The sequence below is a fragment of the Symsagittifera roscoffensis genome, chromosome 7 (assembly GCF_963678635.1).
Source record: "Symsagittifera roscoffensis chromosome 7, txSymRosc1.1, whole genome shotgun sequence".
Classification (NCBI taxonomy): domain Eukaryota; kingdom Metazoa; phylum Xenacoelomorpha; order Acoela; family Convolutidae; genus Symsagittifera; species Symsagittifera roscoffensis.
In genome coordinates this window covers 26,782,751-26,809,713 of record NC_087068.1, presented here as the reverse complement: position 1 = coordinate 26,809,713, position 26,963 = coordinate 26,782,751, and the positions used below count along the sequence as shown (strand labels likewise).

Sequence of the window (26,963 nt, the reverse complement as noted above, 5' to 3'; positions counted from 1 at the left end):
CATATATACATAAATGAGCTTGTCCTTTGGAATTATTATGGTCACGGGAATCATATGGTTAAAAAATTTTTGTAGGGGTACCAAAGAAAATGCCAAATATTGTAGAAACGAACATAACTCTGACCAAAACTAAACTGAAATAGTTTAACCAAATGAAGATTATCAAAAAGTTTACCCTTCGGCACAATATTTTTTTACAGAGCGACAAATAGCTGGTTCCAATCGGTGAAAGAGAACGCAGAATACTAAAAAAAGACTTTACGTTGTTTCCATAGCTAATTTCTAAAGGCGAATATTTGATTGAGAAATTTCAGTTTTTCTCATTAGTTATTTAAACAACCTAAAGCTAAAATTTTTCAATCGATTGTTTGCCTTTAGAAATGCTATTAGTTTTAGCAGCTGATTTAGTTGTGAAAAGTTAATCAAGTAATCAGAGAGAGAGAGAGAGAGAGAGAGAGAGAGAGAGAGAGAGATAGAGAGAGAGAGAAGAGAGAGAGAGAGAGAGAGAGAGAGAGAAAGATGGAGAGAGAGAGAGAGAGAGAGAGAGAGAGAGAAAGAGAGAGAGAGAGAGGGAGAGAGAGAGAGAACTTCGTTACTCATTAGTGTTAACGAGCAATGAAATTGCAGAAGGCAATTAGTAACTTGATCGCGGAGCTTTGTATCAAAATTTTTAAAGTTTAATTACAACTTGAGTTTCTTGCGATCACGATTGTGATCGTTACAGTCGTAAAAGCTTCGAATTCAAAGGAGCACAAAACTTAGTACAATAGAAAAATATTTTCCACATACGTATATCTTTTAGGATTGCGGATAGTAGTGAGTTTCCGTCGCCCAACTTAATTCATTACCAAAGGAAACACTTTGTGGTACCATTAAGTTTGAGTGTGAACGGGCTTAAATAATAAACCCTTTAAATCTAGTATACAATTTTTTAAATCATGTTTTATTTCGTGCTGCTGCTTGCTTAGTTTTTAGGTAAACAGATCATGACCAACTGAAGTGAAATTTTAAAAAAAAAATCTAAAATCTTAAATTAATCTTATTCATTAGTTAACATCTACTTGGTTAATTGTTCATCGATATTGTTATTTGAAATCATAAACTGATACTGTGTAATCAATATATCATCCGGTGATTACAGAAGTCGACCTTCGAAATCCGATGCCAGTTTTCTTCAGTTTTTTAAAAATAGAAAAAATCCAGTTATAGAATCTTCGATATTCAGCTTGTGCTCGTCTTCTGCCGTGAAGCAGCGTCAACTACCCCAGTAGCAGGCGACAGATCGAGGTATGAGGTAGTCTAGAATGGACTCTCCGTTGTGGGGACAGTTCTGCTGTGCATACCACTCCTGACAGTACCAGCTCAAAAGTACGCCCATCCCAATTGTCAGCAGGAACCAGAAGATAGTATTCTGGAACCTAAACTGATTTTGAAAGTTGTTGCTGTTATAACTCGTAGTGTATAAAGAGGAGCAGATCGAAGATTTTTTAAGAAGGGATTTCCAGAGAAGTTTCATATTTAGTCCCTTTTTCTAGGTCGACAAAAATTTTTTTCGAGCTTCCCGAATGCACTCTATGTAACCTATTTTGTTCAAATTATCATCGGCCTGTTTTTATGTTTTTGTATATTAGCCATGCCTAACCCAAGAATCCAACACAGATCTGATGAATTCTTTTACCATTTTCCATCAAGTCTGAAAATTAATTACCATCTGTACAGTAGCTTCAAAGCTCCTGCAAACGTAGCCTTCTGCTTCCTCTACAGAGATAAATACCGTTGCTTCTCTGAAGCCATCAAAGTATACTCTTGAAAAAAAATTGTTAGCTTACCTGTCAAATCTGTTATTCTGCACGAGGATCATGAACCAGAAGCCACACCCAGAGAACATGAGAAAGAGAATGGGGAAGAAGAAGCCAACGGCCATGATGATGACATACTCGTGAACCAGTGCTGACACCAAGAACGTGAACATAATAGAGAGGAAGTGCACTTGTTTGGATCGCTTGTTGCCAAGGAGTCTCACGAGAAGAAGCTCCGAGTCGTACATGATGTACGCCTGAAAGCATAGATGAAAAACCTTTATGGAACAAAAAAGCAACTGAACGAAAACAGGAGTCTTAGAAACAGTTTAGTGTTCTGATGGATTTGCAGTGAGAGAAATAAAGGATATACTGACTCTTTCTGTTACATATGTCTTTCAAGTTTCCAGGGATCTCAATCAATGAAGAAGCTCAATTTTCATCCTCAGCTTTTTCAGCGTTCTTTGCATACGCGGTAGTTTTGCATCCCTCTATTTGAAACATATACATTTTCAGAATGCTTTTAAAAAATTTAAGAACAACTTTTTGCTCGGCAGACGAAAGTTGAGATATTTGAAATTCTAACGGATGGAAGAAACTTAAATGATAAAATAAGCATACAGTAATTAATTTTATTCGAAGTTAAGACTTTAAAAGTGAAGTCTTGGACTGTGACCTTGAGGAAGTCGTGGACGACGACGTTCCATGTTCTGTAGTACTGTCCATAGGAGGTGGAGGTCCACCAGTCACGGTAGAAGATGCGATCTGCAAAACTAAAGCTTTCACTATGGGAAAGATCAACACAAGATAATTTAAAACTTTTTGATACCTTGAAAACTACATGAATTTGGTGCTATAGTTCGGAATTCATACGTCTTTGTTGTACACTTTATTTTAGTATCCGCCCAATAAGTCATTCTGATTTTACATTATTAGCCCTGAATTTGAAGATTTTCTTAAAGATTTTCCAAGCCCTCCCAAAACACTATAAAGACCCTATTTCGAGTTTTTTTGCGCTGCAGACGCATTTTGAAGAAATACGCCAAACACGCTGCTTTTGTTATTTTAACATCATTTTTTCAAGTTTGGAATTTTGACCTGCGAATCGGAGCATCTCGGCACATGCATTGAGCCAGGAGTGGAGGAACATGAAGTGAAAGAGGACTAGGAGGAGAGTGCCTGGGAGGACCATACTGAACACAGACTGCAGCGAGTGCTCCCAGTCGAACTGGTGGTTGCCGAACTCTAAAAACACAGTTGAAATCTACATCATCTACGAAATCTACGAAAACGAAAGACTCAAGTTGAACAAAACAGTCGAAACTGTTTGTAGTTTCTTTTGTTAATTTTGTTAAATTCAATTAGAACTGAAGGTTTTTCAATGCAACGGTACTTTTTCTCGTTTGCTGTATTGTTTTTCAAATAAAAAAGGACCGTTTAAATCTGCTCCAAATATTCATTACGATTGAGTTGGGGTTATTCATAAGCTTTTTATTCAAATTTTTCGGTGAACTTGTTTTCAGCAATTGTTTTTTGATGATCTTCCTTCGCGATTTCTGAATCTTCAGCTCACCTGAGAAAATGGGGAATATGAATCGTGTGAAGATGAAGGCAGTGTATAATATGCACACTAAAGTCTGGACGAAGTTGGATCTGACGAAGTTCCAGTCAATCGATTCCGTCATCGGATAGGAGTCTCTAAAACGGTGCCTATGCAATTTAACATCCTCTCTTATACCTTCTCAAAGAAAGGCGTTAAAATTCCCTACTTTTGAAATAGCGTTGAAATGGTATTTGCTGTTCCAACAGCTAAAAGTGGGAGGAACTTTGTATTTGGGCGTGTTTTTTTTTTCTAATTTTTGTTTTCCACATAAAATCAAGTACACAGAAAATGTGGGAAAAAATTGAGTGATTAATCATAGTGCTGCTTTTGTAGTCGTGATTCGAAGCCAATTACAAAACTTCCGAAAAATCTCTACAGCGCAGAGAAAAACCTTATTAAAAAATAAATGTTCGGTCCAATTTCGAGCAAATAAAGCTCGTGAGCAGGCTCATAAAATCCCTTTTAACGCCTTCAAAATAACAGAAAATATCCTATAAAAAGGAAACAAAGATTCTCCATGAAATTTGAAGCACGCAAAATAAGTTCTTTTTTTTGTTTTTCGACTATTTTTCGATAAAAAAAACTAGTCAAAAACGCGTATTCGACTCTTACTATCGAAAACAATTCTTATTTAGGCTTCACTTCTTGTTTATCAAATTCTTGTTTAGACTTCCGTTTATATCCAGTAATTGCACAGCATCCGGAAATCCTTGTTGTTCCGACCATTGAAAGTGGGAAAGAGCTTTGTATTCGGGTGTGTTTTAGTTTTTTCTGCTTTTTTTCTCTTTTTTGTTTTCCGCCCAAAATCAGGTACCACAAAGAATCATCGGACTGGGTTGAGTGATATATCATAAAAAAAACTTTTTCAGTCGTGATTCAAGCAACATTAAAAATTTTTGCAAAAAGTTTCCCCAGTGTCAAGAAGAACCCGCGACAGGTTATTTTTTGTCTGAGAAATCCAGCAACACTTCGCTTCAGTTTTTTTTTCAATTAAAAAAATTTAAAAACGACATAAAATTATTTCCAAAAAAGTTTTACGTGATTGGATAATTCTCTAATCTCACAATGCAGTAAAAAGGACACTAACGCATCAAAAAGAATGTTTTTTTTTTAAATCTATCACTATTATTTTTAATCGAATTAATATAATGGTCGGAACATTTTGTGTGTTACTTGCACAGCAACTGACTATCCTTGTTTTGAATTGCTATTATTGCAATTTGTCAGCAAAAAATATGGCACTTTGGAGTCAAAAATGAGAGAAAGTTATTTTTCTGAAACACCATGAGAATTTTTTGAGTATGAATAGAATTTCTATGGGTTTAATCTATTTACCAATTCCTTTCATCTTTACAATCTTTGCTAACCAATACGACGCCAAACTTGAATTTATAACTTAGAACAAATTCGTGCTTTCACGCGTCTAGATTCCATGAACACATCTTTTGCATGTTTTTTGCAGAGCTTTTGTCTGTGAATTCCAAACTCGTAGCAGGGTTTCGTAGCATTTGACTCCAAAATCCGCCTTGTCACTAGGTTCAATGTTTTTGCTCGCTAACTAAGATTCAGTTTTTGCGCCTAGTGCTTGAGCATTTGTCCTTCGATTCCATCAGATTTCTGACTTCAAAGGCTTTTTGAGATGTTTCGGAATCCACCGCAAGTCATGCAGATTCCAGGGACATTGTTTGCGAAATCCAAATCTTTACCTAAGTATCTGAATTTGACGTTGCAATGACTCGAGTTTTAGTGCACTTTTCTTAGAGACTATCAAAAATGACTACAAAAAATCGAATCACGCGTGTATGTTTTATTACCCCTACTTCCGTTTGTATCCACTTGCTAATAAGGCTTCCGTTCAGATTCGATACTTGCACAGCAATGGAAATCTTTGTTTTTCCGAGCATTGAAAATGCGGAAGAGCTTTGTATTGGACGTGTTCAAGTTTCTTCTATTTTTTTTCCTTTTTTTTTGTTTTCCGCCCAATATCAGGTACCAAAAACAATCATCGGACTGGGTTGAGTGATATATCATAAAAAAAATCTTTTTCAGTCGTGATTCAAACACTAAAATTTTTCTAAAAAGTTTCCCCAGTGTCGAGAATAACCCGCGACAGGTTATTTTTTGTCTGAGGGATCCAGCAACACTTCGCTTCAGTGTTTTTTCAACTAAAAACTTTTAAAAACGACATTAAATTATTTCCAAAAATTTTTTACGTGATTGGATAATTCTCTAATCTTACAATGCAGTAGAAAGAGCACTTTTCTGAGAGACGATCAAAATGACTTAAAAAAATCATTTCATGTGTGCATGTTTTGCTATCCATACTTCACTTTTTATCCAAATCAGTTTATTTTTGAGTGAATTTCTGAGTGAAAATTAAACAATAGTGTTTTTCTACCTGTACAGCAAAGTGGGTGCGAATAAGAAGTAGAGGTAGCAGGAGAAATTGGGACATGCGATGTTCTCCAGTTGCTGACTCTCCTCACTATCGTCGACTATCTTTGTTTTAAATTGCTCCTCACTATCGTCGACTATCTTTGTTTTAAATTGCTTTTATTTCAATTTGTCAATAAAAAATATGGCAGTTTGGAGTCAAAATTGAGAGAACGTTTTTTTCTGAAACACCATGAAATTTTTTTGAGTATGATTAGAATGTCTATGGGTTTAATCTATTTACCAATTCCCTTCAACTTTACAATCTTTGCTAACCAATACGACGCCAAACTCGGTCTTATAACTTAGAACATATTCGTGCTTTCACGCGTCTAGATTCCATGAACACATCTTTTCTATGTTTTTTTTGCAGAGATTTTGTTTGTGAATTCCAAATTCAATTGATCCCTACGCAAAATGCCGATAGTCAACTTTTGTCAGTGGAAACCAGCAACACTTTGCTTTAGCTTACTCCAACTGCAAAAACGCATTTGTCTGCGGAATCAAAAACAAGACAAGGGTTTCGTAGCATTTGACTCCAAAATCCGCCTTGTCACTAGGTTCAAAGTTTTTGCTCGCTAACTAAGATTCAGTTTTTGCGCCTAGTTCTTAAGCATTTGTCCTTCGATTCCATCAGATTTCTGACTTCAAAGGCTTTTCGAGATGTTTCGGAATCCACCGCAAGTAATGCAGATTCCAGGGACAATGTATGCGAAATCCAAATCTTTACCTAAGTACCTGAACTTGACGTTGCAATGACTCGAGTTTTAGTGCATTTTTCTTAGAGACTATCAAAAATGACTCCAAAAATCGATTCACGCGTGTATGTTTTATTACCCCTACTTCCGTTTGTATCCACTTGCTTATAAGGCTTCCGTTCAGATTCGATACTTGCACAGCAATGGAAATCTTTTTTGCCCGAGCATTGAAAATGGGGAAGAGCTTTGTATTGGGCGTGTTCAAGTTTCTTCTATTTTTTTTCCTTTTTTTTTGTTTTCCGCCCAATATCAGGTACCAAAAACAATCATCGGACTGGGTTGAGTGATATATCATAAAAAAAATTTTTTTCAGTCGTGATTCAAATATTAAAATTTTTTTTTCAAAAAGTTTCCCCGGTGTCGAGAAGAACCGGCGACAGGTTATCTTTTGTCTGTGGAATCCAGCAACACTTCGCTTCAGTTTACTCCAACTGCAAAAAGGCATTTGTCTGCGGAATCAAAAACAAGACAAGCATGTCCTACCATTTGTCTCCAAAATCCGCCTTGTCCTAGAGCACTTTTCTGAGAGACGATCAAAATGACTTAAAAAAATCATTTCATGTGTGCATGTTTTGCTATCCATACTTCACTTTTTATCCAAATCAGTTTATTTTTGAGTGAATTTCTGAGTGAAAATTAAACAATAGTGTTTTTCTACCTGTACAGCAAAGTGGGTGCGAATAAGAAGTAGAGGTAGCAGGAGAAATTGGGACATGCGATGTTCTCCAGTTGCTGACTCTCCTCACTATCGTCGACTGCAATTGGGAAACCGCAGGGATGTTTAAAAATTTTACAAAAAACTTTGAAATCTGAAGATTTTTGGGCTAGCAAATTACAAATTATTCTCGTATCAGTCAATATCGAGTTTATTTAGTTTTCAGACAGTCTAGGTAATCGAAAATGGCGTGATTATTGGAATTCTTTTTACCATTCAATAATTTGAAAGTAGTTTGAACGATCTTTGGTTCAACAAATTAGATGACGTTTAACATCCCTGTAGGAGTGGTAACGTTCTTCTTAGGGTCATATCTCATTGATCGGGGGATGTTTTCGCGCACGAACGAGTGCACCTAAATTAACTAATCTTTCACATTTTAACAAACAATTTTTGGAGGAAAACCAAAGTTAAACAAAAATTGAAACCTTGTTTTTGACACCCAATTTTATTTGATCTTTTAGAAAGCAAAATATTAACCAAAACTTGACGCACGTTTTTTGAAACACATTTGAAATGATATAAAGGCATAAATTTTGCACCCTTCGAAAAGTCTGTACCTTCATGAGGAGTCGAAGTTGTTCCAATATCACAATGAGGGTTGAGGCAGGAGGAAGCTGAAAACAAAACTCCATTTTAAAGCAGGTTCCACGCGGCATATGGAAAGCAAAAAACAAATCATCATTTTCTCTTAAATGATATAATTTCAAGGTACCTGATGCCAATTACGTGAGAAAAACAGTCTGCTATGGTAGAGGTTATGCAGCCATGGTGGAGGTTCGTCAAACTAAAAACCTTTGACTCAAAGTACCTTTCTTATGCTCCACCACGTAATCGACATTAGTCTATTTTGATTTTGTCTTTCAATATGCGTTTACACAAGCAATGCTTGTGTTATAAGTGTTATAGTATGAACTATCTTTTTTTCCAACCTAAGTCGCACATATTGTTGCGATAAAATGTGTTCATTTGAAAGTGTTCATTTTGATCAATAACCAGCTATTAAGTACAGCCAATGCTAAGGTTTTAACACAGACTAATATTGTTCCGATTTTCGTAACGAAAGTAACGGAAGATTTGTGCTCGGGTGGTTTTTTTCTTAAGACAAATTTCGAGTTTAAAACTAGACATTTTTGAAGGTTCTTTAATCATTTTATTTTCAATACATTTATTTTTTTTCATGTTATTACTGCTCCATAGACTGCTCAATAAAATGAGGCATCTAAGACGGTAAAAAAAATTCAAATTGGCTGGTACTGCTAATGCGTCATAATTGGCGTGCCTCACTTAAAAATTTTGAAGACTCAAAGTTTTACTCATTCAGTTTCTCCCAGTAGCGTTATCGGTCATATTTTTTGCTTGTGTAAGCGAAGTGTAACTTCGCTTCTGTTTATATTATAAGACAGCTAATTAGGATGGCAGAGTTTTAAGAAAAAATCAAATTTGTTTCTTGGTATCGAATTATCAGCTCGCGTTTCGCCATTCAGATTTGAAAAACAGATAAAAATGCTTTGCAAGATAAATTTTCCTTCAATGAATTCTCTGGAGGATAGAGTTTCTGGAATAAATCAAATATTTTTAAGGGCGCATATCACAATGTTATACCATTCTAGATATTAAAAGTATTGCGAAACAGTGATCACTTAATTCCTAGAGGAGTTGATTGATTGATGATTTTTTTTGGAAGTTATGCTGTAACAAAATTTGAAAACACAAATCTGAAATGTTTTGTTATACAATAAGTATTTTCCAGCAACTTCAAAATCTAAAAAGCATAATTAATAAACAATTTTCTTTCATTGATTTGTGGGCTCAAAATGAGAAAAATAATACAAAAAGAACTCAAAAGTTTTACTCAAAATTAAAAAAAAATTTAAAAAATGTTAATTTGTTTTGGAACTTTCATGCAGTGATTTAAATTGAAAGATTGAATCTGAAATTTTTAAGTAAGTATCGGCATGAAAAAACAATACAAGGAAATCAGTGCTGTTAGGACCGAAAATTCTTTTTTACTCACATGTTCCAATATTTAGTAATTCTTAGCCAAATTACATCGACATAAAAAAATTATGATTCTGATAGCATTTGACATCTATTGAAGTTGAGTCTTGAAACTTTTTTTTTCAAACTTCATCGATTTTAAATCAATTTAAATCAATCAATCGATTGTTGCTATATTGTCTGTATTAGGTTGATTTCAATCCATTTCTTATCAGGACGGGTTGTACGAACAAGTTGTCATCGAAAGTGATTGAATACGCATTGACAAGGAATTTTTTTGCAATTTTGAATTTCCAATTGAAACTGAAAGAGTTAATATATGTTTAAAAGACTTTTTAAAGCCGAACTAGCTATAATATTACTATATCATCACGTGTCGCCACTGACAGTTTGAGATTTTAATTAACATTAAAACATCAGATCCTTTCATCACAACACTCACGAAAATCAACAATATTTAGAAAAAAAACATGAAATAACTTTTATTTATTTTTTAAGAATATAAACGGAACTTTTTGTGCTGGTACCACAGCAACCAGCTATCCCTGTTGCTATTTTGTTATTTGAATTGACTTGACTAGCAGCTGAAGCGCTTTCGATTTCGACTGTTTCTTGGAAAAGCAAACTCTGCTCTCTAAATCGTAAGTTGAACATCAACATACGCTTTGCATTTTCCATTTTTTGCTAACAGAAACATGTGGTTATTATCAGAAGTTTCAGCTTCGGGAATTTTTAATAGCTAAAATCAACAACTTTAGGCAGTTTTTACTGGATGCTGTTTGAGTGATTTTTCTCATCAATTTCATTAATGCAGTCCAAATCATCCTATAAGCCGTTTTATATTCTAGCTATATTTTTGTACTTAGTATAACGTTCTGAATAGTTTTTGTTAAAGCTTCCTTAAAATGTAAATTGATAATTTTCTAACTTGATATGTGACTCTGCACATATAGGCAGGCAGAATGAAGAACCCAATTTGGTAGCCACAGTACAGCGCCAGAAAAACACAGTCGAACACCCGCTCATCTTTCAAAAGCGCCCTTCTGTTGCAATGGCAGGGTTGCTTTATTTCATCGTAACTTCGCTTTTAAAAATTTTCCAAAGGTTTAATTTTTTCTTTAAAACTGAAAAAAAACACCATCATCGTTGAATGATAAAATCGCAGTAATTTTATGCCATGATACCAGTGGACATACATAACCACTAAAAGCAAACTTCACTAATTTTGGAAATTCAATTTTGGACTTCAATTTTGGATATTTTTGGCTCAAATAAATTAAGCCAAACCCCAACCCATGTTTTTCTGTAAACATGAACTGCGAACGGTTGTTTTTATTACTATTTGCTCCTTATTAACGACTTTGTGCGGCAGCCCTGCCTGGTGGTGGCCCAGAAGTTGTAGAGTGGATAGACTACCAGAAGGGTGGACACCATCATCATCAGCCAGATGGAAACAACAGTGGGGAAGTTGCCAAAGTTCCACCAGATTATCTACACAGCAACAGAAAAATACTCTGAAAGCTCCAATTTTTTTATTTCTCAATTTGGTGCTGTTTTTGAATTTTTTTTCATTTTTCCTTTTGCGCTGAAATTTTAAAAAATCGTAAATAGTGCTTGCAAAATCGACATAATGACAAATCTCCCTCCCCTTCCAATTGGGATCCATTGAGCAACCATCTTTTTTCTTTGGGCGGTCATTCCCTCGAAGAAAGCAAGTTACCAGGGCTGATGCTTCTCAAACTTTGTGTTTAAATACCAAATTTTGATCTCTTCGGAACCTTAAAATTGTAGAGTTTTATACATTTATAACAGAAAATAGCCGGCTGAATATGCGACTAATTGGGTAATTTTTTCATTCTGAGACTAACATTGGGTTTGGGACTAATTTAAAATTAAGAATTTTGGTGTTCCACAATCGTTGGAGAACCCGGCGCATGATTTACGTACCTATTAAGTACCTATTGAGCTATGCCCCACCAAGCTTCGAAATGATTGTTTTTCTGTGGTTAAAAAACGGTGGAATTGGGTGAAAAAAGGAAAAATGAGACTGGCCTCCATGTTCTGGACAATTGATCTGCTGTTGATCCAGTCGTTGACACATGTGGATATGAAGAGGTGGATGAGGATGGCGGCGAAGATGTTGTAGATGGTCCTGATGTTCTTGCTCTGTCTCAACAACACACTCAAAATCGACTCTCGAGGCTTGAACTGCTTGCTCGCAAATCTCCTAAACAACAACACCAATATATGATTTTTCAAGAAAGCTACCGGAATTAAATCGCTTTATCGGAATCAACTTGCTTTTTCTGTGTGCGCGTTGCAGAACTTGCCTTTTCTGCGTGCGCACAACTTTACCGTAGTTGGCAACTTGCAAACGGAGTGTTATACACCGTCTTTAAGTTTTCCCAATCTAGCTAGCACATTTTAGTAAAAATTTGGCATAATACTCGTTTTGAGGAGATTTTTGATAGTCCTTTGAAGATGACACCCTAAGCTCAAATTTTGTTAGTTTGCCATTTTGTTACGCTTTTATTAAATGAATTTTCTGAGCTCTCCTAAATCACTATAAAGACCCTAGATTGACCAAATTTTTTGCGCCGCAGAATTCTTTGAAAATGCGGGCCAAAAAAGGCGTTGTGGTACATATTTTAAACCATAGTCGTGCTAGAACATCAACATTTTTTCATACTTTGGCTTTTCTTTGTACTTCTCGACTTCATCCGCCTGGTGCTGTTCCGGAATAACCCCCTCCCCCACAGATGCAGAGTTCAAATCGGTCATTGACCCCCCATAATTGCTGTCCCCTCCTCCTCCTTCTTCCCCTCTCGCACGAAGGAGGAAATCATCCCGAGTGGAGTAGGACTCGAAAGTCTCTTTGACCTCTAGCTCTATTTTGTGAATCAGCCGACGTCTCAAATCGTCCAAGTTCAGCTCCATCATTGATTCGCTAATAACAGTAATAAATGAATGAAGGAAAATAAATTTTCGCGTAAGGAGTTACAGAATTTGTAAATAGAGAATTAGTATGAAAATTATCCAATAATGATTAGTAATAGATGTAAAGTTCGAACCAAATATTTGAGTGTTTGATTTGATGTTTACTTTTAGTGATCATGATAGTGAATCAGTAACGCCTGCTCTCAGCAAAATAAAGTTCAGAAATCTTGAGGGGTCCTTAGTCACAATTTATTCGGCTATGATGAAATTTTTAGCCCGCTGTGTTGTATTCAGTGGGTTGGGTGCGTGTGAGCACATGAACTTTTGATCTTAAGTACAGTTTTTTTGAGGATGGTTCACTGAGCGTCAACACGCCAAGCAAAACAGCAAAAAACATCGGAACGAGCAATCAAATCATCTAATTTACTTTTTAAAGACTTACTTGCTCATTCCGTCGTAAGTTGGCTCCACGTATTTTCCATAAAGCGACATCACAAGATGTTCAAAAGATAGTGCGAATAATTCTAGAAAGTTCTTGGATGTCTTGATTCGTTCAATTTGAAGTGCGTAAAAAGAATTTGTAACTCTATTCGTCTGTCGATACCGCTTTCAAAAAGAGCAAAAAGAGCAATCGTAAAAATAATACCTGTCAGTTTCTGCTCTGAAGTTTTGTTCATTTTTCTTCATCTGTTCGGCTTCTTTATGCAAACCAATTTCTCAGCTGTCGAAATTCTTGAGCCGAAAAACCAACCGTAACCTAACTCAAATTCGAAACTATAGCTTTTTAGTATTCTAACGAACCCGGAATAAGTTAAGGTTGGCTGTCTATTTGGCTCTTTCCCAACGGCTAACATATATATCTCAAATAAATTGGGTTTAAAAAACTGATATATCTTCAAACATAGCTAATTTTGCAGACCTAGGAAACGGGGACTGGAATAAGGAAAAGAGTGTTCCAAAAGCAGAAAGGGTCTAAGTACAGAACTATATGTATAGTGCAATCGGAATTATTTGTTTTGCGCGTTTGGTAGTCCCGAGACGCGGGCTGTTTATGAAAACGCCTAGCAGTTATTCTATTAAAAATTTCTATATCATTCTGCTATTGGAACATTAGCTCAATGCTCCACCACCTCGGAAATATCATCTTTTTTTTGGAGAAAAAAAATATAAAGCTAGAGGTAGCTTTTCAGCGTTTCTGTGGAAGATTTGATGAAAACTTTCTTTGTTCATGTGTCAGCGCATTTAAAAAGGGCAAAAAAGAGACGACAAAATCGCGAGGACAAACCAACTGGACTCCCTCCCAAGCAATAAATAGGGTGCTCCAATGGGAAAGAGATCAATAATTTAAAAATCTGCTATTGTCGTTATTAAAATTGATCGACTCGGACAACCATGCATGGCTGTGCTCAGTGGATCGTGTTTATCGTCATTACTGTCGGAATAGACGCAGCCGTGCAACCAACTCTCGAAAAACTCCCCCAATCACGGTCCGATCAAGTGAGAGCTGCAGTGAACCGAGATACATCATGGGTGCACGCAAAGAGGAGTGAGCAAAGACAGGACTGGAGTTCACATGATGCTTCTGATTTTGATGAAGGTAAGTGGATGCTACGTTTACATTTTTTGAACCCCGGTTGAGTAATGAGTAAGGGGAGACCTCTTTAACCACCCCCCCTCGGGTACCTAGTAATGAATCTCCCCCTAAAAAGAAATAAATGAACGGTTAAGCATCTGAGATTTTTGTATCTAGTAACGAATCCCCTACCCTTTGAAAAAAGTGGGGAGGGGGGGATAGTTAAAGAGATCCAAGTAATGAAATTAACCCTAGAGCCAACAAATCAGAAGTGATTTCTCAGAATTAGGATGAGCGCGTATATGGGCTGGAAGGTAATCATCAGGCAGCCTATTTCGTGCGTAAGTGCTCTAACTGAGCGTTTGTGCCCAAATTGAGCAAATTAATATTTTTCTAGCATTAAAAACCTTCCACCAATAAAAATTTGTTTATTAAAATCTTTAACTTCGGAACCAAGCACCGATATCTCTAAATAGGTGTAAGAAACCGTCAAAAACTTTTGTTTTGGGCTAATACATTTGCTTTCAACAAAAGACAAAACTGATAAATTTTTTGCTCATCTTCTTTTAAAATTTGGAACAATAAGTTGTAGATGTCATTAAACGTAATTTGCATACTAGTATTATCGATTGGGTGTTTCAAATTTCGGACAACCTAATCAATCAGAATCAAAGCCATTTTTAGGTTTCTTTCGAAAGTTCAATTTTTTTTCACAGAAACAAAACAGGAAGTTTTTCGGTCAAAAAATCTAATAACACCATATGTCAATCATATATTATTTTTCATTTTTGAGCTCAGCGATTAACCAATTCAAATGAATCATAAAAGGCATAAATAATTGTTATTGATAAAACCAAGTTTCCCTAGAGACGACAATTGCGATGGATTTATGTGTTTTTCTTGTACTTTTTCTGGTGGTCGAAGCAACAAGATTGCACATTTTAGGATTTCAGTAATAACTTGAATTTAAGGATGTCTTGTAGGTTTCTTAATTTCAAAAATTGAGAAAATTCCAAAATTTTTGACATTTTCTGCACGCAGTGTCGAACGTAGAAAACAATAGCTGAAACAATTAAACTGCCCCCTGTTCAGGTTGAAATATTTTTTTAGCCCAATTAAATTGAGGCTTGAGCTACGCGTTCACGGAATTTTGGAAATCCGAACGCAATAATTATTGTTCCGACAATTTGCGAAGCGAAAGACGGAATAATATCGATTTCTTAACTGGAAATTTTTGACGGAGTTTTTTGTCAGCCGAAAGATATTGTTGTCCTGAGCTAAAATGTAACAAGATATATCACGTGAGTACTGATATATCATATGATAACTTTGATTACTATTATTAGGCTACATAGCAGTATTTAGACAACCGCGTATTCAGACTCCTCAGTATTTAGACGAATACTGTTTCAACCAATCAGAATCGAGACAAAGAAGAAATTAATAAAAAATTATTATTTATTGTGGACTATTTATGTCTTTTCTCGATTCTGATTGGTTCATACAGTATTTGTCTTAATACTAACGAGTATGAATACGCGGTTGTCTAAATACAGGCACTCCCTATTATTAGCACCAATTGTTTCGTGCTGAGCGAAAAATTTCATGCTGATAACGTGTAAGAAGAGATTCAATTCATCTTAGAAGTCGATCCAAATTGGTTAGAAGCATTCGATTCATTATTTTGGCGAAATCTTTCACTTAAAAAGCATGTGGGGTGATGATTTTCACAAAAAATTCAACATTTTTTTGAAATTTTCATAAACGTTAATAAAGCGATTGTTACTCCATAGACTCTAAAATGCTGTGGGATCTTTCAGGGCTTTGCCCTGATACGAGGAGTCTCTTGTTCCTAACTAGTGTTGATGTTTGACAAATTTTTAAACCAACAATCACTTTAAATGAGCACTCATGTTATTTCAATTGACAAAAAAGGATCAGAAACCTTGAGCTCGTCATGTTTTTGACGGTATTTTTTATGCTATCTGATCCATTATGAGCACTGAGCTCCCAATTGAAAAAAGTGCATGAAGTTTGCCATTGAAGTTTTGAAGAAAATAACGGAAGATTTGTGCTCGAGTTGGTTTTTTCTTCAGACAATTTTAACAAGCCATTTTGAAAGACTTTTTTTGTTTAATCCAAAAATTATGACCCTGGCGTTATCTTAAGAAAATCTCCTTTGTGATCAGTTTTTTAAACGTTAAGGGGCTTACGGATTGCCAATTTGGGCTATTTAGGACAATTAACACACGATCTATTTCGTGCTATTAACGCGTAAGAGGAGAATTATTTACTCTTAGAAAATGTTCCAAATTGGGCTCAGGCATGCTATTTGGACTGTTTAATACTTTGCTATAGGCGGAATACATTTCATGCACTTTACATAGCGTTTGGGATGATGTTTTTCATAATTTTTGAAATTTTCAATTTTTTTAGAAGCGAGCACTACTCGATGGAACTTGAAAAGCAGAATATTCGAAGCGTAGCCCTGATACGAGCAGTAGTTGTGCCGACTTTCGTTACGAAAGTAACGGAATAATTGTGTTCGGGGTGGTTTTTTTTCAGACAAATTTTGACTTTTTAACTAGCCATTTTGACGGATTTTTTTAAAATTTCATTCAAAAAGTGTTGCCCTGAGTTTACATTTGAAAAGCTAATTTAGCTGTGATTAAAAAAAAGTTATAGGTGTTTAAACAAGGCCCTTTTCGCCAATTTGGGACAATTAAGCTAAAATGTAACAAGATATATCACGTGAGTACTGATATATCATATGATAACTTTGATTACTATTATTAGGCTACATAGCAGTATTTAGACAACCGCGTATTCAGACTCCTCAGTATTTAGACGAATACTGTTTCAACCAATCAGAATCGAGACAAAGAAGAAATAAATAAATAATTATTATTTATTGCGGATTATTTATGTCTTTTCTCTATTCTGATTGGTTCATACAGTATTTGTCTTAATACTAACGAGTATGAATACGCGGTTGTCTAAATACAGGCACTCCCTATTATTAGCACCAATTGTTTCGTGCTGAGCGAAAAATTTCATGCTGATAACGTGTAAGAAGAGATTCAATTCATCTTAGAAGTCGATCCAAATTGGTTAGAAGCATTCGATTCATTATTTTGGCGAAATCTTTCACTTAAAAAGCATGTGGGGTGATGATTTTCACAAAAAATTCAACTTTTTTTTTGAATTTTTCATAAACGTTATTAAAGCGATTGTTACTCCATAGACTCTAAAATGCAGTGGGATCTTTCAGGGCTTTGCCCTGATACGAGGAGTCTCTTGTTCCTAACTAGTGTTGATGTTTGACAAATCTTTAAACCAACAATCACTTTAAATGAGCACTCATGTTATTTCAATTGACAAAAAAGGATCAGAAAACTTGAGCTCGTCCTGTTTTTGACGGTATTTTTTATGCTATCTGATCCATTATGAGCGCTGAGCTCCCAATTGAAAAAAGTGCATCAAGTTTGCCATTGAAGTTTTGAAGAAAATAACGGAAGATTTGTGCTCGAGTTGGTTTTTTCTTCAGACAATTTTAACTAGCCATTTTGAAAGATTTTTTTTGTTTAATCTAAAAATTATGACCTTGGCGTTATCTTAAGAAAAATTCCTTTGTGATCAGTTTTTTAAACGTTAAGGGGCTTACGGATTGCCAGTTTGGGCTATTTAGGACAATTAACACACGATCTATTTCGTGCTATTAACGCGTAAGAGGAGAATTATTTACTCTTAGAAAATGTTCCAAATTGGACTCAGGCATGCTATTTGGACTGTTTAATACTTTGCTATAGGCGGAATACACTTCATGCACTTTACATAGCGTTTGGGATGATGTTTTTCATAATTTTTGAAATTTTCAATTTTTTTAGAAGCGAACACTACTCGATGGAACTTAAAAAGCAGAATATTTGAAGCGTAGCCCTGATACGAGCAGTAGTTGTGCCGACTTTCGTTACGAAAGTAACGGAATAATTGTGTTCGGGGTGGTTTTTTTTCAGACAAATTTTGACTTTTTAACTAGCCATTTTGACGGATTTTTTTAAAATTTCATTCAAAAAGTATTGCCCTGAGTTTACATTTGAAAAGCTAATTTAGCTGTGATTAAAAAAAAAGTTATAGGTGTTTAAACAAGGCCCTTTTCGCCAATTTGGGACAATTAAGCTAAAATGTAACAAGATATATCACGTGAGTACTGATATATCATATGATAACTTTGATTACTATTATTAGGCTACATAGCAGTATTTAGACAACCGCGTATTCAGACTCCTCAGTATTTTGACGAATACTGTTTCAACCAATCAGAATCGAGACAAAGAAGAAAATAATAAAAAATTATTATTTATTGTGGACTATTTATGTCTTTTCTCGATTCTGATTGGTTCATACAGTATTTGTCTTAATACTAACGAGTATGAATACGCGGTTGTCTAAATACAGGCACTCCCTATTATTAGCACCAATTGTTTCGTGCTGAGCGAAAAACTTCATGCTGATAACGTGTAAGAAGAGATTCAATTCATCTTAGAAGTCGATCCAAATTGGTTAGAAGCATTCGATTCATTATTTTGGCGAAATCTTTCACTTAAAAAGCATGTGGGGTGATGATTTTCACAAAAAATTCAACTTTTTTTTTGAAATTTTCATAAACCTTAATAAAGCGATTGTTACTCCATAGACTCTAAAATGCTATGGGATCTTTCAGGGCTTCGCCCTGATACGAGGAGTCTCTTGTTCCTAACTAGTGTTGATGTTTGACAAATTTTTAAACCAACAATCACTTTAAATGAGCACTCATGTTATTTCAATTGACAAAAAAGGATCAGAAACCTTGAGCTCGTCATGTTTTTGACGGTATTTTTTATGCTATCTGATCCATTATGAGCACTGAGCTCCCAATTGAAAAAAGTGCATGAAGTTTGCCATTGAAGTTTTGAAGAAAATAACGGAAGATTTGTGCTCGAGTTGGTTTTTTCTTCAGACAATTTTAACAAGCCATTTTGAAAGATTTTTTTTGTTTAATCCAAAAATTATGACCCTGGCGTTATCTTAAGAAAATCTCTTTTGTGATCAGTTTTTTAAACGTTAAGGGGCTTACGGATTGCCAATTTGGGCTATTTAGGACAATTAACACACGATCTATTTCGTGCTATTAACGCGTAAGAGGAGAATTATTTACTCTTAGAAAATGTTCCAAATTGGACTCAGGCATGCTATTTGGACTGTTTAATACTTTGCTATAGGCGGAATACACTTCATGCACTTTACATAGCGTTTGGGATGATGTTTTTCATAATTTTTGAAATTTTCAATTTTTTTAGAAGCGAACACTACTCGATGGAACTTAAAAAGCAGAATATTTGAAGCGTAGCCCTGATACGAGCAGTAGTTGTGCCGACTTTCGTTACGAAAGTAACGGAATAATTGTGTTCGGGGTGGTTTTTTTTTCAGACAAATTTTGACTTTTTAACTAGCCATTTTGACGGATTTTTTTAAAATTTCATTCAAAAAGTATTGCCCTGAGTTCACATTTGAAAAGCTAATTTAGCTGTGATTAAAAAAAAGTTATAGGTGTTTAAACAAGGCCCTTTTCGCCAATTTGGGACAATTAAGCTAAAATGTAACAAGATATATCACGTGAGTACTGATATATCATATGATAACTTTGATTACTATTATTAGGCTACATAGCAGTATTTAGACAACCGCGTATTCAGACTCCTCAGTATTTAGACGAATACTGTTTCAACCAATCAGAATCGAGACAAAGAAGAAATAAATAAATAATTATTATTTATTGCGGATTATTTATGTCTTTTCTCTATTCTGATTGGTTCATACAGTATTTGTCTTAATACTAACGAGTATGAATACGCGGTTGTCTAAATACAGGCACTCCCTATTATTAGCACCAATTGTTTCGTGCTGAGCGAAAAATTTCATGCTGATAACGTGTAAGAAGAGATTCAATTCATCTTAGAAGTCGATCCAAATTGGTTAGAAGCATTCGATTCATTATTTTGGCGAAATCTTTCACTTAAAAAGCATGTGGGGTGATGATTTTCACAAAAAATTCAACTTTTTTTTTTGAATTTTTCATAAACGTAATTAAAGCGATTGTTACTCCATAGACTCTAAAATGCAGTGGGATCTTTCAGGGCTTTGCCCTGATACGAGGAGTCTCTTGTTCCTAACTAATGTTGATGTTTGACAAATCTTTAAACCAACAATCACTTCAAATGAGCACTCATGTTATTTCAATTGACAAAAAAGGATCAGAAACCTTGAGCTCGTCCTGTTTTTGACGGTATTTTTTATGCTATCTGATCCATTATGAGCGCTGAGCTCCCAATTGAAAAAAGTGCATCAAGTTTGCCATTGAAGTTTTGAAGAAAATAACGGAAGATTTGTGCTCGAGTTGGTTTTTTCTTCAGACAATTTTAACAAGCCATTTTGAAAGATTTTTTTTGTTTAATCTAAAAATTATGACCCTGGCGTTATCTTAAGAAAAATTCCTTTGTGATCAGTTTTTTAAACGTTAAGGGGCTTACGGATTGCCAGTTTGGGCTATTTAGGACAATTAACACACGATCTATTTCGTGCTATTAACGCGTAAGAGGAGAATTATTTACTCTTAGAAAATGTTCCAAATTGGACTCAGGCATGCTATTTGGACTGTTTAATACTTTGCTATAGGCGGAATACACTTCATGCACTTTACATAGCGTTTGGGATGATGTTTTTCATAATTTTTGAAATTTTCAATTTTTTTAGAAGCGAACACTACTCGATGGAACTTAAAAAGCAGAATATTCGAAGCGTAGCCCTGATACGAGCAGTAGTTGTGCCGACTTTCGTTACGAAAGTAACGGAATAATTGTGTTCGGGGTGGTTTTTTTTTCAGACAAATTTTGACTTTTTAACTAGCCATTTTGACGGATTTTTTAAAAATTTCATTCAAAAAGTATTGCCCTGAGTTTACATTTGAAAAGCTAATTTAGCTGTGATTAAAAAAAGTTATAGGTGTTTAAACAATGCCCTTTTCGCCAATTTGGGACAATTAACGCGCGATATGTTTCGCGCTATTAACGCGTGGGCGGAGATTTAATCCGTCTTAGAAATCGTTCTAAATTGGTTGAAGGAAGCTTTATTGGCATAATTGATTTGACGTAGGAGCGAATTCTACACTTTGAAATTAATATGGCGTGTGGGGGGATGATTAAAAAAAATTAAATTTTAAACAATTTTTTCTGTTACATTTAATTTTTTCTTGTTATTACTGCTTCATAGACCTTAAAAGGTAGTCGGAACATTCAGGTTTTCGCCCTTGATACAAACAGTCTTGTTAAGTTTTACAAACTAATTCCAGATAGTTGTGAAGAAAACGGAATGCTGGAACTTTCGCGACTGATCCTTTGTAGAAACTGTACGAACACCAAAACGCTATCAGCAAAGTCTCATCTATGTGGCTGAAATTTTCCAATGTAGATGAAACTTCATGCAGGTCAAGATTCAACTTTCGATGCAACTTTTTCTCAAACAAACCTTTTTGTTTGTTTGTTGGTAGCAAAAAGTTAAATTCTTGCTAGTCCAGACAGTTCTGTTAAACAGAAAAATCAAAATCACAATAAAGTTTTTCCGTTATTTTTGGTTTTCAGATAATAACATATACCTAAAATTGTTGAAAACACAGTCCACGGCTTTTAACCTGAAATTTTTCTGTGAGAGGCGTTATAGACATATAACGTTATATCATTCCAGAAATAAATTTGAAAAATACAAATGAAAAAATGATGATGCAGACTGGGTCTCAAAAATCTGGACATGAATAAATAAAGTTCTCAAAAACTGAACGCATGTTGAAACAGTTTAGCAAATGGAAAATGTTAGGCACAAAACACCCAAGTCTAGACCTCAACCTGGTTTGACAAAAATGCTAGTCATACATTTCAATTAATAAAAAAATGCTAGTCAAGCTAATTCCATACGATTTTTTTCTTCTATGGAAATGGTATGGACCGTTTCAACCAATGCATTTTTGAATAAATCGATTTTATGGCAAGTTTTGCTTTATAACTCTCAAAAATTGCTTCAAACCTTTAAATATGCAGTTATAACTTAATGAATTGCGTTTAGGCTCCTTAAGCGAAAAAAAAGTTTTTGAAACAGGGGCAGATCTAGGATTTTCTCGAGGGGGGGACGGGTTTTTAAAAAGTTTTCGAAAATTTTGTCGATCTTTTTTTAGGTCGACCCAATTGCTCTCCCATAACACTATAATCACTAGATGATCAGATAAACATCGATGGTTTTTGTTTCAGTGCCTTATTCGGACTACGCTTGTGAAGGATCCCAAGTGTTCATCTCATGTCCGACAGGCTATCAAATAAGGATTGTGTCTGCATTCCTCGGCGTCGACCGACATGGATTATGCCAATCACAATCGAACCTCATGTTTCTTGCTCCTTGTGGTGATTTCAACCATGCAGAAAATGCAGTGAGAAATGGGTTAGAAACTGGGTTTTGTTCCGACTACACAAAACAATATGCCTGAGTTTCGAGCTCGGCAATTTTATTGAACGCTTAAAACGGCGGATTGGATTGAGCAAAACATTTTATAAAATAAAACAGTTTGACGTTATTCAAGTGGTCATTAGAAACTTCGATTTCTTTGTTTAGGAATATTCTGTGCGGATTGCACATCAAACGCTTACTTATGTATCGTTGGTATTAAATGTGAAAGTATTTTCAATTTTTTTTTCGATATTTACGACATTCTGATCAATTAGGCTGCTATTTTCATTAGTTTTCGATAATTTTTGTTAAAATTCCTAATAATTGTTTTTTTTTGTAACTGTTGCAGTTGTGAGTACATGGATTTTTGTATTGTTGATGCATCTGCTGACAAACTTGGCTTCGATAACGAATGTCCAGTGGGCACTCAATTCCTGCAGGTGCACTACTACTGCAAGTTGAAGCGTGAGTTGACCCATTTTGTGGCTTACACACTTTTGAATACCTCGGTTGAGTCAAAAACTTCGAACTTATGGTTTCAAGTGGTGGTCTTTTCAATAATCTCGGACAAATAATATCGAATTTATAACGCACAAAAAGTTGTTTTGTATCACTTTTTGCAAATCCTTCTTTAAAATAATATTAAAAAAAACATCTCAAAAATTTGAAACTTAAACCTTGTATTTTGTCTAAATGTGTATTTTTATGCCTAATTAAAAAATTTCTTTTTAAAAAAAGTCTTTTTTACGCTCTGTTTTAGTTTCCTACTTTTTTGTTGAATTATAGAAACAGTTAAACTCAAATTATCTGGTTATATAGCTTTTAAGAAATCAGTTTCCGATAATAGAAAGAAACCACTTTTTCTTTCTTGCAATTTTCGCGAGAATCATTTTCTAAAGCTGTGATTTTCAGAAAACTGTTGTTTTTCTTCCAGATGGTTTCTGTAGCAATGGTCGACTTGAAGTTCAGGGGTGTGATGACGACTGTGGGTATCTGTTGTGCGCTGACAACTACAGAGCAACCTGTGCCATTAACAAGTGCAATCACAACATCGGATGTTTCCGTTAGCCATACCAAATCTCAACAATCAAAAATGCAAATACAACTAAGCCGTTCAGCCGTTTGTGTTTTTGTGAACAGGGAGGGGGAGGAATATTTTGACTATGAAGGTTGATTTTTTGGCAACCCCTGGAGAATTCTTCATTTGTTTCAAGAAAAACCTTGTTTATTTGAAAAATACATCCAAAAAATCCCATAAAAAGGTAAAGATTCATGGCTGAATAGAATAATTGGTTTATCTAATCATGGTCAAAATTCTCCCAAGACTTGTTCTAAATTTTTTAATCGAAAAGCAAAGTTTAGTTTTTCGATAATTTAATAGTCGTCTTTTTTGAGCCAACCACAATTTGATTTCACGACCTCCCCGAAAACACCAACAAGACACAATATTAATAACTTCAAACTATGTCAACTTGACATAGTTTGAAGTTAACTAACATAATTTCTGTTTTCAGGGAGGTCGTGAGATCAAATTCTGGTTGGCTAACAAAACACGACTATTAATTAATCGAAAAATTAAACTTGACTTTTCAATTAAAATATATCGACCCATGTTTTTTTTCTGATAGCTGGGTGCCAGTTTCATAATTTTTAAAAACAAAAAAAATTAAAGAAGTAAAATTGTAGATTGTCAAATAAGTTCGCCTGCATAAGAGCTTATGATAGATGATCTCAACGAAGTAACTTTTGAGTTTTATGAATTTGTTTTTAGCTGAGTTTCGAGACCCAAATGGAGATTTCGTGGAATGCAAAACTGTCGCTGATTTGTCATGCTTCCCACCCAAGTTTATTGACTTCAATGAGCTGGTATTTGGAGCTGAAAACAATTCGACACAAGATAATCCGACTGAGAAAAACACAACCGAGAGCGAAGTTCTTTCAGAAACCTCGACGAAAGCTGTAAAAAACTATTCCGAAGACTTTTTCCGATATAATTTTTACAATGAGAGGACTACAAATGATTTTATACTGGCTACAAGCACACAAACTGCTGGAGTTAACATAACTGAGAACGCTGATAATGCAGCAACTGCACCAACCGAGAAATTGACAACACACTTTCCAGGAGCCCACATAACTGAGAATGCTGATATTGCAACAACAGCAACAACCGAGAAATCGCCAACAACACAAACTCCAGGAGCGCACATAACTGAGAATGCTGATATTGGAACAAGAGCAACAATCGAGAAATTGTCAACACCATTTCCAGAAGCCCACATAACTGAGAATGCTGATATTGCAACAGCAGCAACAACCGAGAAATCGTCAACAACACAAACTTCAGGAGGAGCCCACATAACTGAGAATGCTGATTTTGCAACAACAGCAACAATCGAGAAATTGTCAACACCATTTCCAGGAGCGAACATAACTGAGAATGCTGATAATGCAACAACAGCAACAATCGAGAAATTGGCAACACCATTTCCAGAAGCCAACATAACTGAGTATGCTGATATTGCCACAACAGCAACAAACGAGAATACATCAACAACACAAACTCCAGGACTCCACATAACTGAGAATGCTGATATTGCAACAACAGCAATAACCGAGAAATTGTCAACACCATTTCCAGGAGCCCACATAACTGAAATTTCTGATATTGGAACAACAGCAACATCCAATAAATCGTCAACACCATTTCCACGAGCCCATGTAACAGAGAATGCTGATATTGCAACAACAGCAACAACCGAGAAATCGCCAACAACACAAACTTCAGGAGGAGCCCACATAACTGAGAATGCTGATAATGCAACAACAGCAACAACCGAGAAATCGCCAACAACACAAACTTCAGGAGGAGCCCACATAACTGAGAATGCTGATAATGCAACAACAGCAACAATCGAGAAATTGTCAACACCATTTCCAGGAGCCCACATAACTGAAATTTCTGATATTGGAACAACAGCAACATACAATAAATCGTCAACACCATTTCCACGAGCCCATGTAACAGAGAATGCTGATATTGCAACAACAGCAACAACCGAGAAATCGCCAACAACACAAACTTCAGGAGGAGCCCACATAACTGAGAATGCTGATAATGCAACAACAGCAACAACCGAGAAATCGCCAACAACACAAACTTCAGGAGGAGCCCACATAACTGAGAATGCTGATAATGCAACAACAGCAACAATCGAGAAATTGTCAACACCATTTCCAGGAGCGCACATAACTGAGAATGCTGATAATGCAACAACAGCAACAATCGAGAAATTGGCAACACCATTTCCAGAAGCCAACATAACTGAGTATGCTGATATTGCCACAACAGCAACAAACGAGAATACATCAACAACACAAACTCCAGGACTCCACATAACTGAGAATGCTGATATTACAAGAATAGCAACTACTGAAACTTTCCCTCATGATAAGGAAACGCCTGTCGAAAGACCTGTAAAAGAAAATCCTTCAGAAATCGGAGGAAAAGTAACAGAAGGAAATACCGCAGCTCCAAGACTGAATTCCGGAAAAGACAAAGGACATGAAGTAGAAGCAGAACACGAAAGTTCAGGTAAGAGACACATTTCAAATCTTAATATAGATGCAAGATGAGAATTGCATTGTTTGCAGATTTAGGACCACGAAAGAGTGTTTTAAAATAAGTAATAAAATGTTCGAACTTTTTAAAAACTAAGAAAAGATTGACGACGTGATTTTAAACAAACTGACGGCGCGACCTGATAAAAACTGAAAACGTGACTCAGGAAAAACGTTGGCTGCGCGTCTTCAGAAAAAACTTGGGCGGTTCGCCTTAAGGAAAAACTTTGGCGGCGCGACTTAACAAAAAAACTGTCGGCGCGACTTAAGCCCGCGGCGGGACTACGATTATCATTCTAAAACGGTATGCGGCGAGTACTGCAAAGTCTTTCCTTCAATCGCGGACCTCGACCCGGGTTAATCAGTCTCAGCACAAATAGTCGCGAAGACTATTAAGACAATAATTTGTAAGAAGAGTCATGATCAATATCACCTAAATATTTCCTATTTTATCTTCCATATCTGAACGATTTGGGAAAAAAATATAATTCAGCCAGCTGTTGTTCCAGTATTAACTAAATTTAATTTAAGTGATTTTTCATTTTAGTGCTGCATGCGGTGCTCGTTTGCGAGTCCGATTCAGATAGCATATCTTGCGAAACAGGATACGAAGTTGAAATAGCTTGGGTTTTCTACGGACTTGATGAAAGGGGATATTGCTCCCCAGTTTCCCAGATCCAGTTCTTTCCACCTTGCGCTAATGACAACCATGCTTTTTCTGCAGTTAGCAATAGGTGAGCAATTGTGCCATAATACAATAAACTATAGATTTTTTTTAGTTATTATAATAGAACTCCATACAATAATAGAATGTCGTAGAATTTTGAATTTTGAAATCGTTTCTCGGAACAGGTGTGATGGAAAAAAAAGTTGCGTTCTTGATGGAGATGCTGAGAAACTTGGGTTCGTGACCGAATGTCAGGAAGGGTTGCAGTACTTGAAAGTGTTGTACTCTTGCGAACTGAGTGGTAAGTTGAGTGTTTATAATTTTATA

At 35.6% G+C, this 26,963-nt stretch overlaps 2 protein-coding genes across 2 annotated transcripts; one reads left to right on the top strand and one right to left on the bottom strand.

The window, feature by feature from the left end:
• Positions 1 to 1,054: 1,054 nt before the first annotated feature.
• On the bottom strand, positions 1,055 to 12,802 carry LOC134851967 (sterol O-acyltransferase 1-like). The gene is made up of 15 exons (XM_063868243.1): positions 12,689 to 12,802; positions 11,999 to 12,256; positions 11,362 to 11,536; positions 10,688 to 10,800; positions 10,238 to 10,352; positions 7,869 to 7,925; positions 7,584 to 7,663; positions 7,395 to 7,402; positions 7,252 to 7,348; positions 5,801 to 5,923; positions 3,373 to 3,497; positions 2,898 to 3,044; positions 2,476 to 2,564; positions 1,830 to 2,056; positions 1,055 to 1,418 (listed from the first exon to the last, which is right to left on the bottom strand). The coding sequence occupies exons 1-15, from the start codon at positions 12,736 to 12,738 to the stop codon at positions 1,256 to 1,258; spliced, it is 1,827 nt and encodes a 608-aa protein (XP_063724313.1). The 5' UTR covers positions 12,739 to 12,802; the 3' UTR covers positions 1,055 to 1,255.
• Positions 12,803 to 13,633: 831 nt separating this feature from the next.
• LOC134851966 (mucin-5AC-like) lies at positions 13,634 to 26,707 on the top strand. The gene is made up of 6 exons (XM_063868241.1): positions 13,634 to 13,843; positions 22,156 to 22,342; positions 22,698 to 22,813; positions 23,283 to 23,411; positions 24,120 to 25,943; positions 26,517 to 26,707. The coding sequence occupies exons 1-6, from the start codon at positions 13,639 to 13,641 to the stop codon at positions 26,705 to 26,707; spliced, it is 2,652 nt and encodes an 883-aa protein (XP_063724311.1). The 5' UTR covers positions 13,634 to 13,638.
• Positions 26,708 to 26,963: the final 256 nt, after the last annotated feature.

What these genes read in the sequence shown, in the direction of transcription:
- LOC134851967 (XM_063868243.1), bottom strand. Translation starts at nt 12,738, where the DNA reads ATGTCGCTTTATGGAAAATACGTGGAGCCAACTTACGACGGAATGAGC. An exon ending in AAGTACAAAGAAAAGCCAAA is followed by an intron (nt 11,537 to 11,998) that starts GTATGAAAAAAT and finishes GTTGTTGTTTAG; the next exon opens with GAGATTTGCGAGCAAGCAGT. An exon ending in GCACCCACTTTGCTGTACAG is followed by an intron (nt 3,498 to 5,800) that starts GTAGAAAAACAC and finishes GCACCGTTTTAG; the next exon opens with AGACTCCTATCCGATGACGG.
- LOC134851966 (XM_063868241.1), top strand. Translation starts at nt 13,639, where the DNA reads ATGCATGGCTGTGCTCAGTGGATCGTGTTTATCGTCATTACTGTCGGA. An exon ending in TGCTTCTGATTTTGATGAAG is followed by an intron (nt 13,844 to 22,155) that starts GTAAGTGGATGC and finishes TTTTTGTTTCAG; the next exon opens with TGCCTTATTCGGACTACGCT. An exon ending in CTACTACTGCAAGTTGAAGC is followed by an intron (nt 22,814 to 23,282) that starts GTGAGTTGACCC and finishes TTTTTCTTCCAG; the next exon opens with ATGGTTTCTGTAGCAATGGT.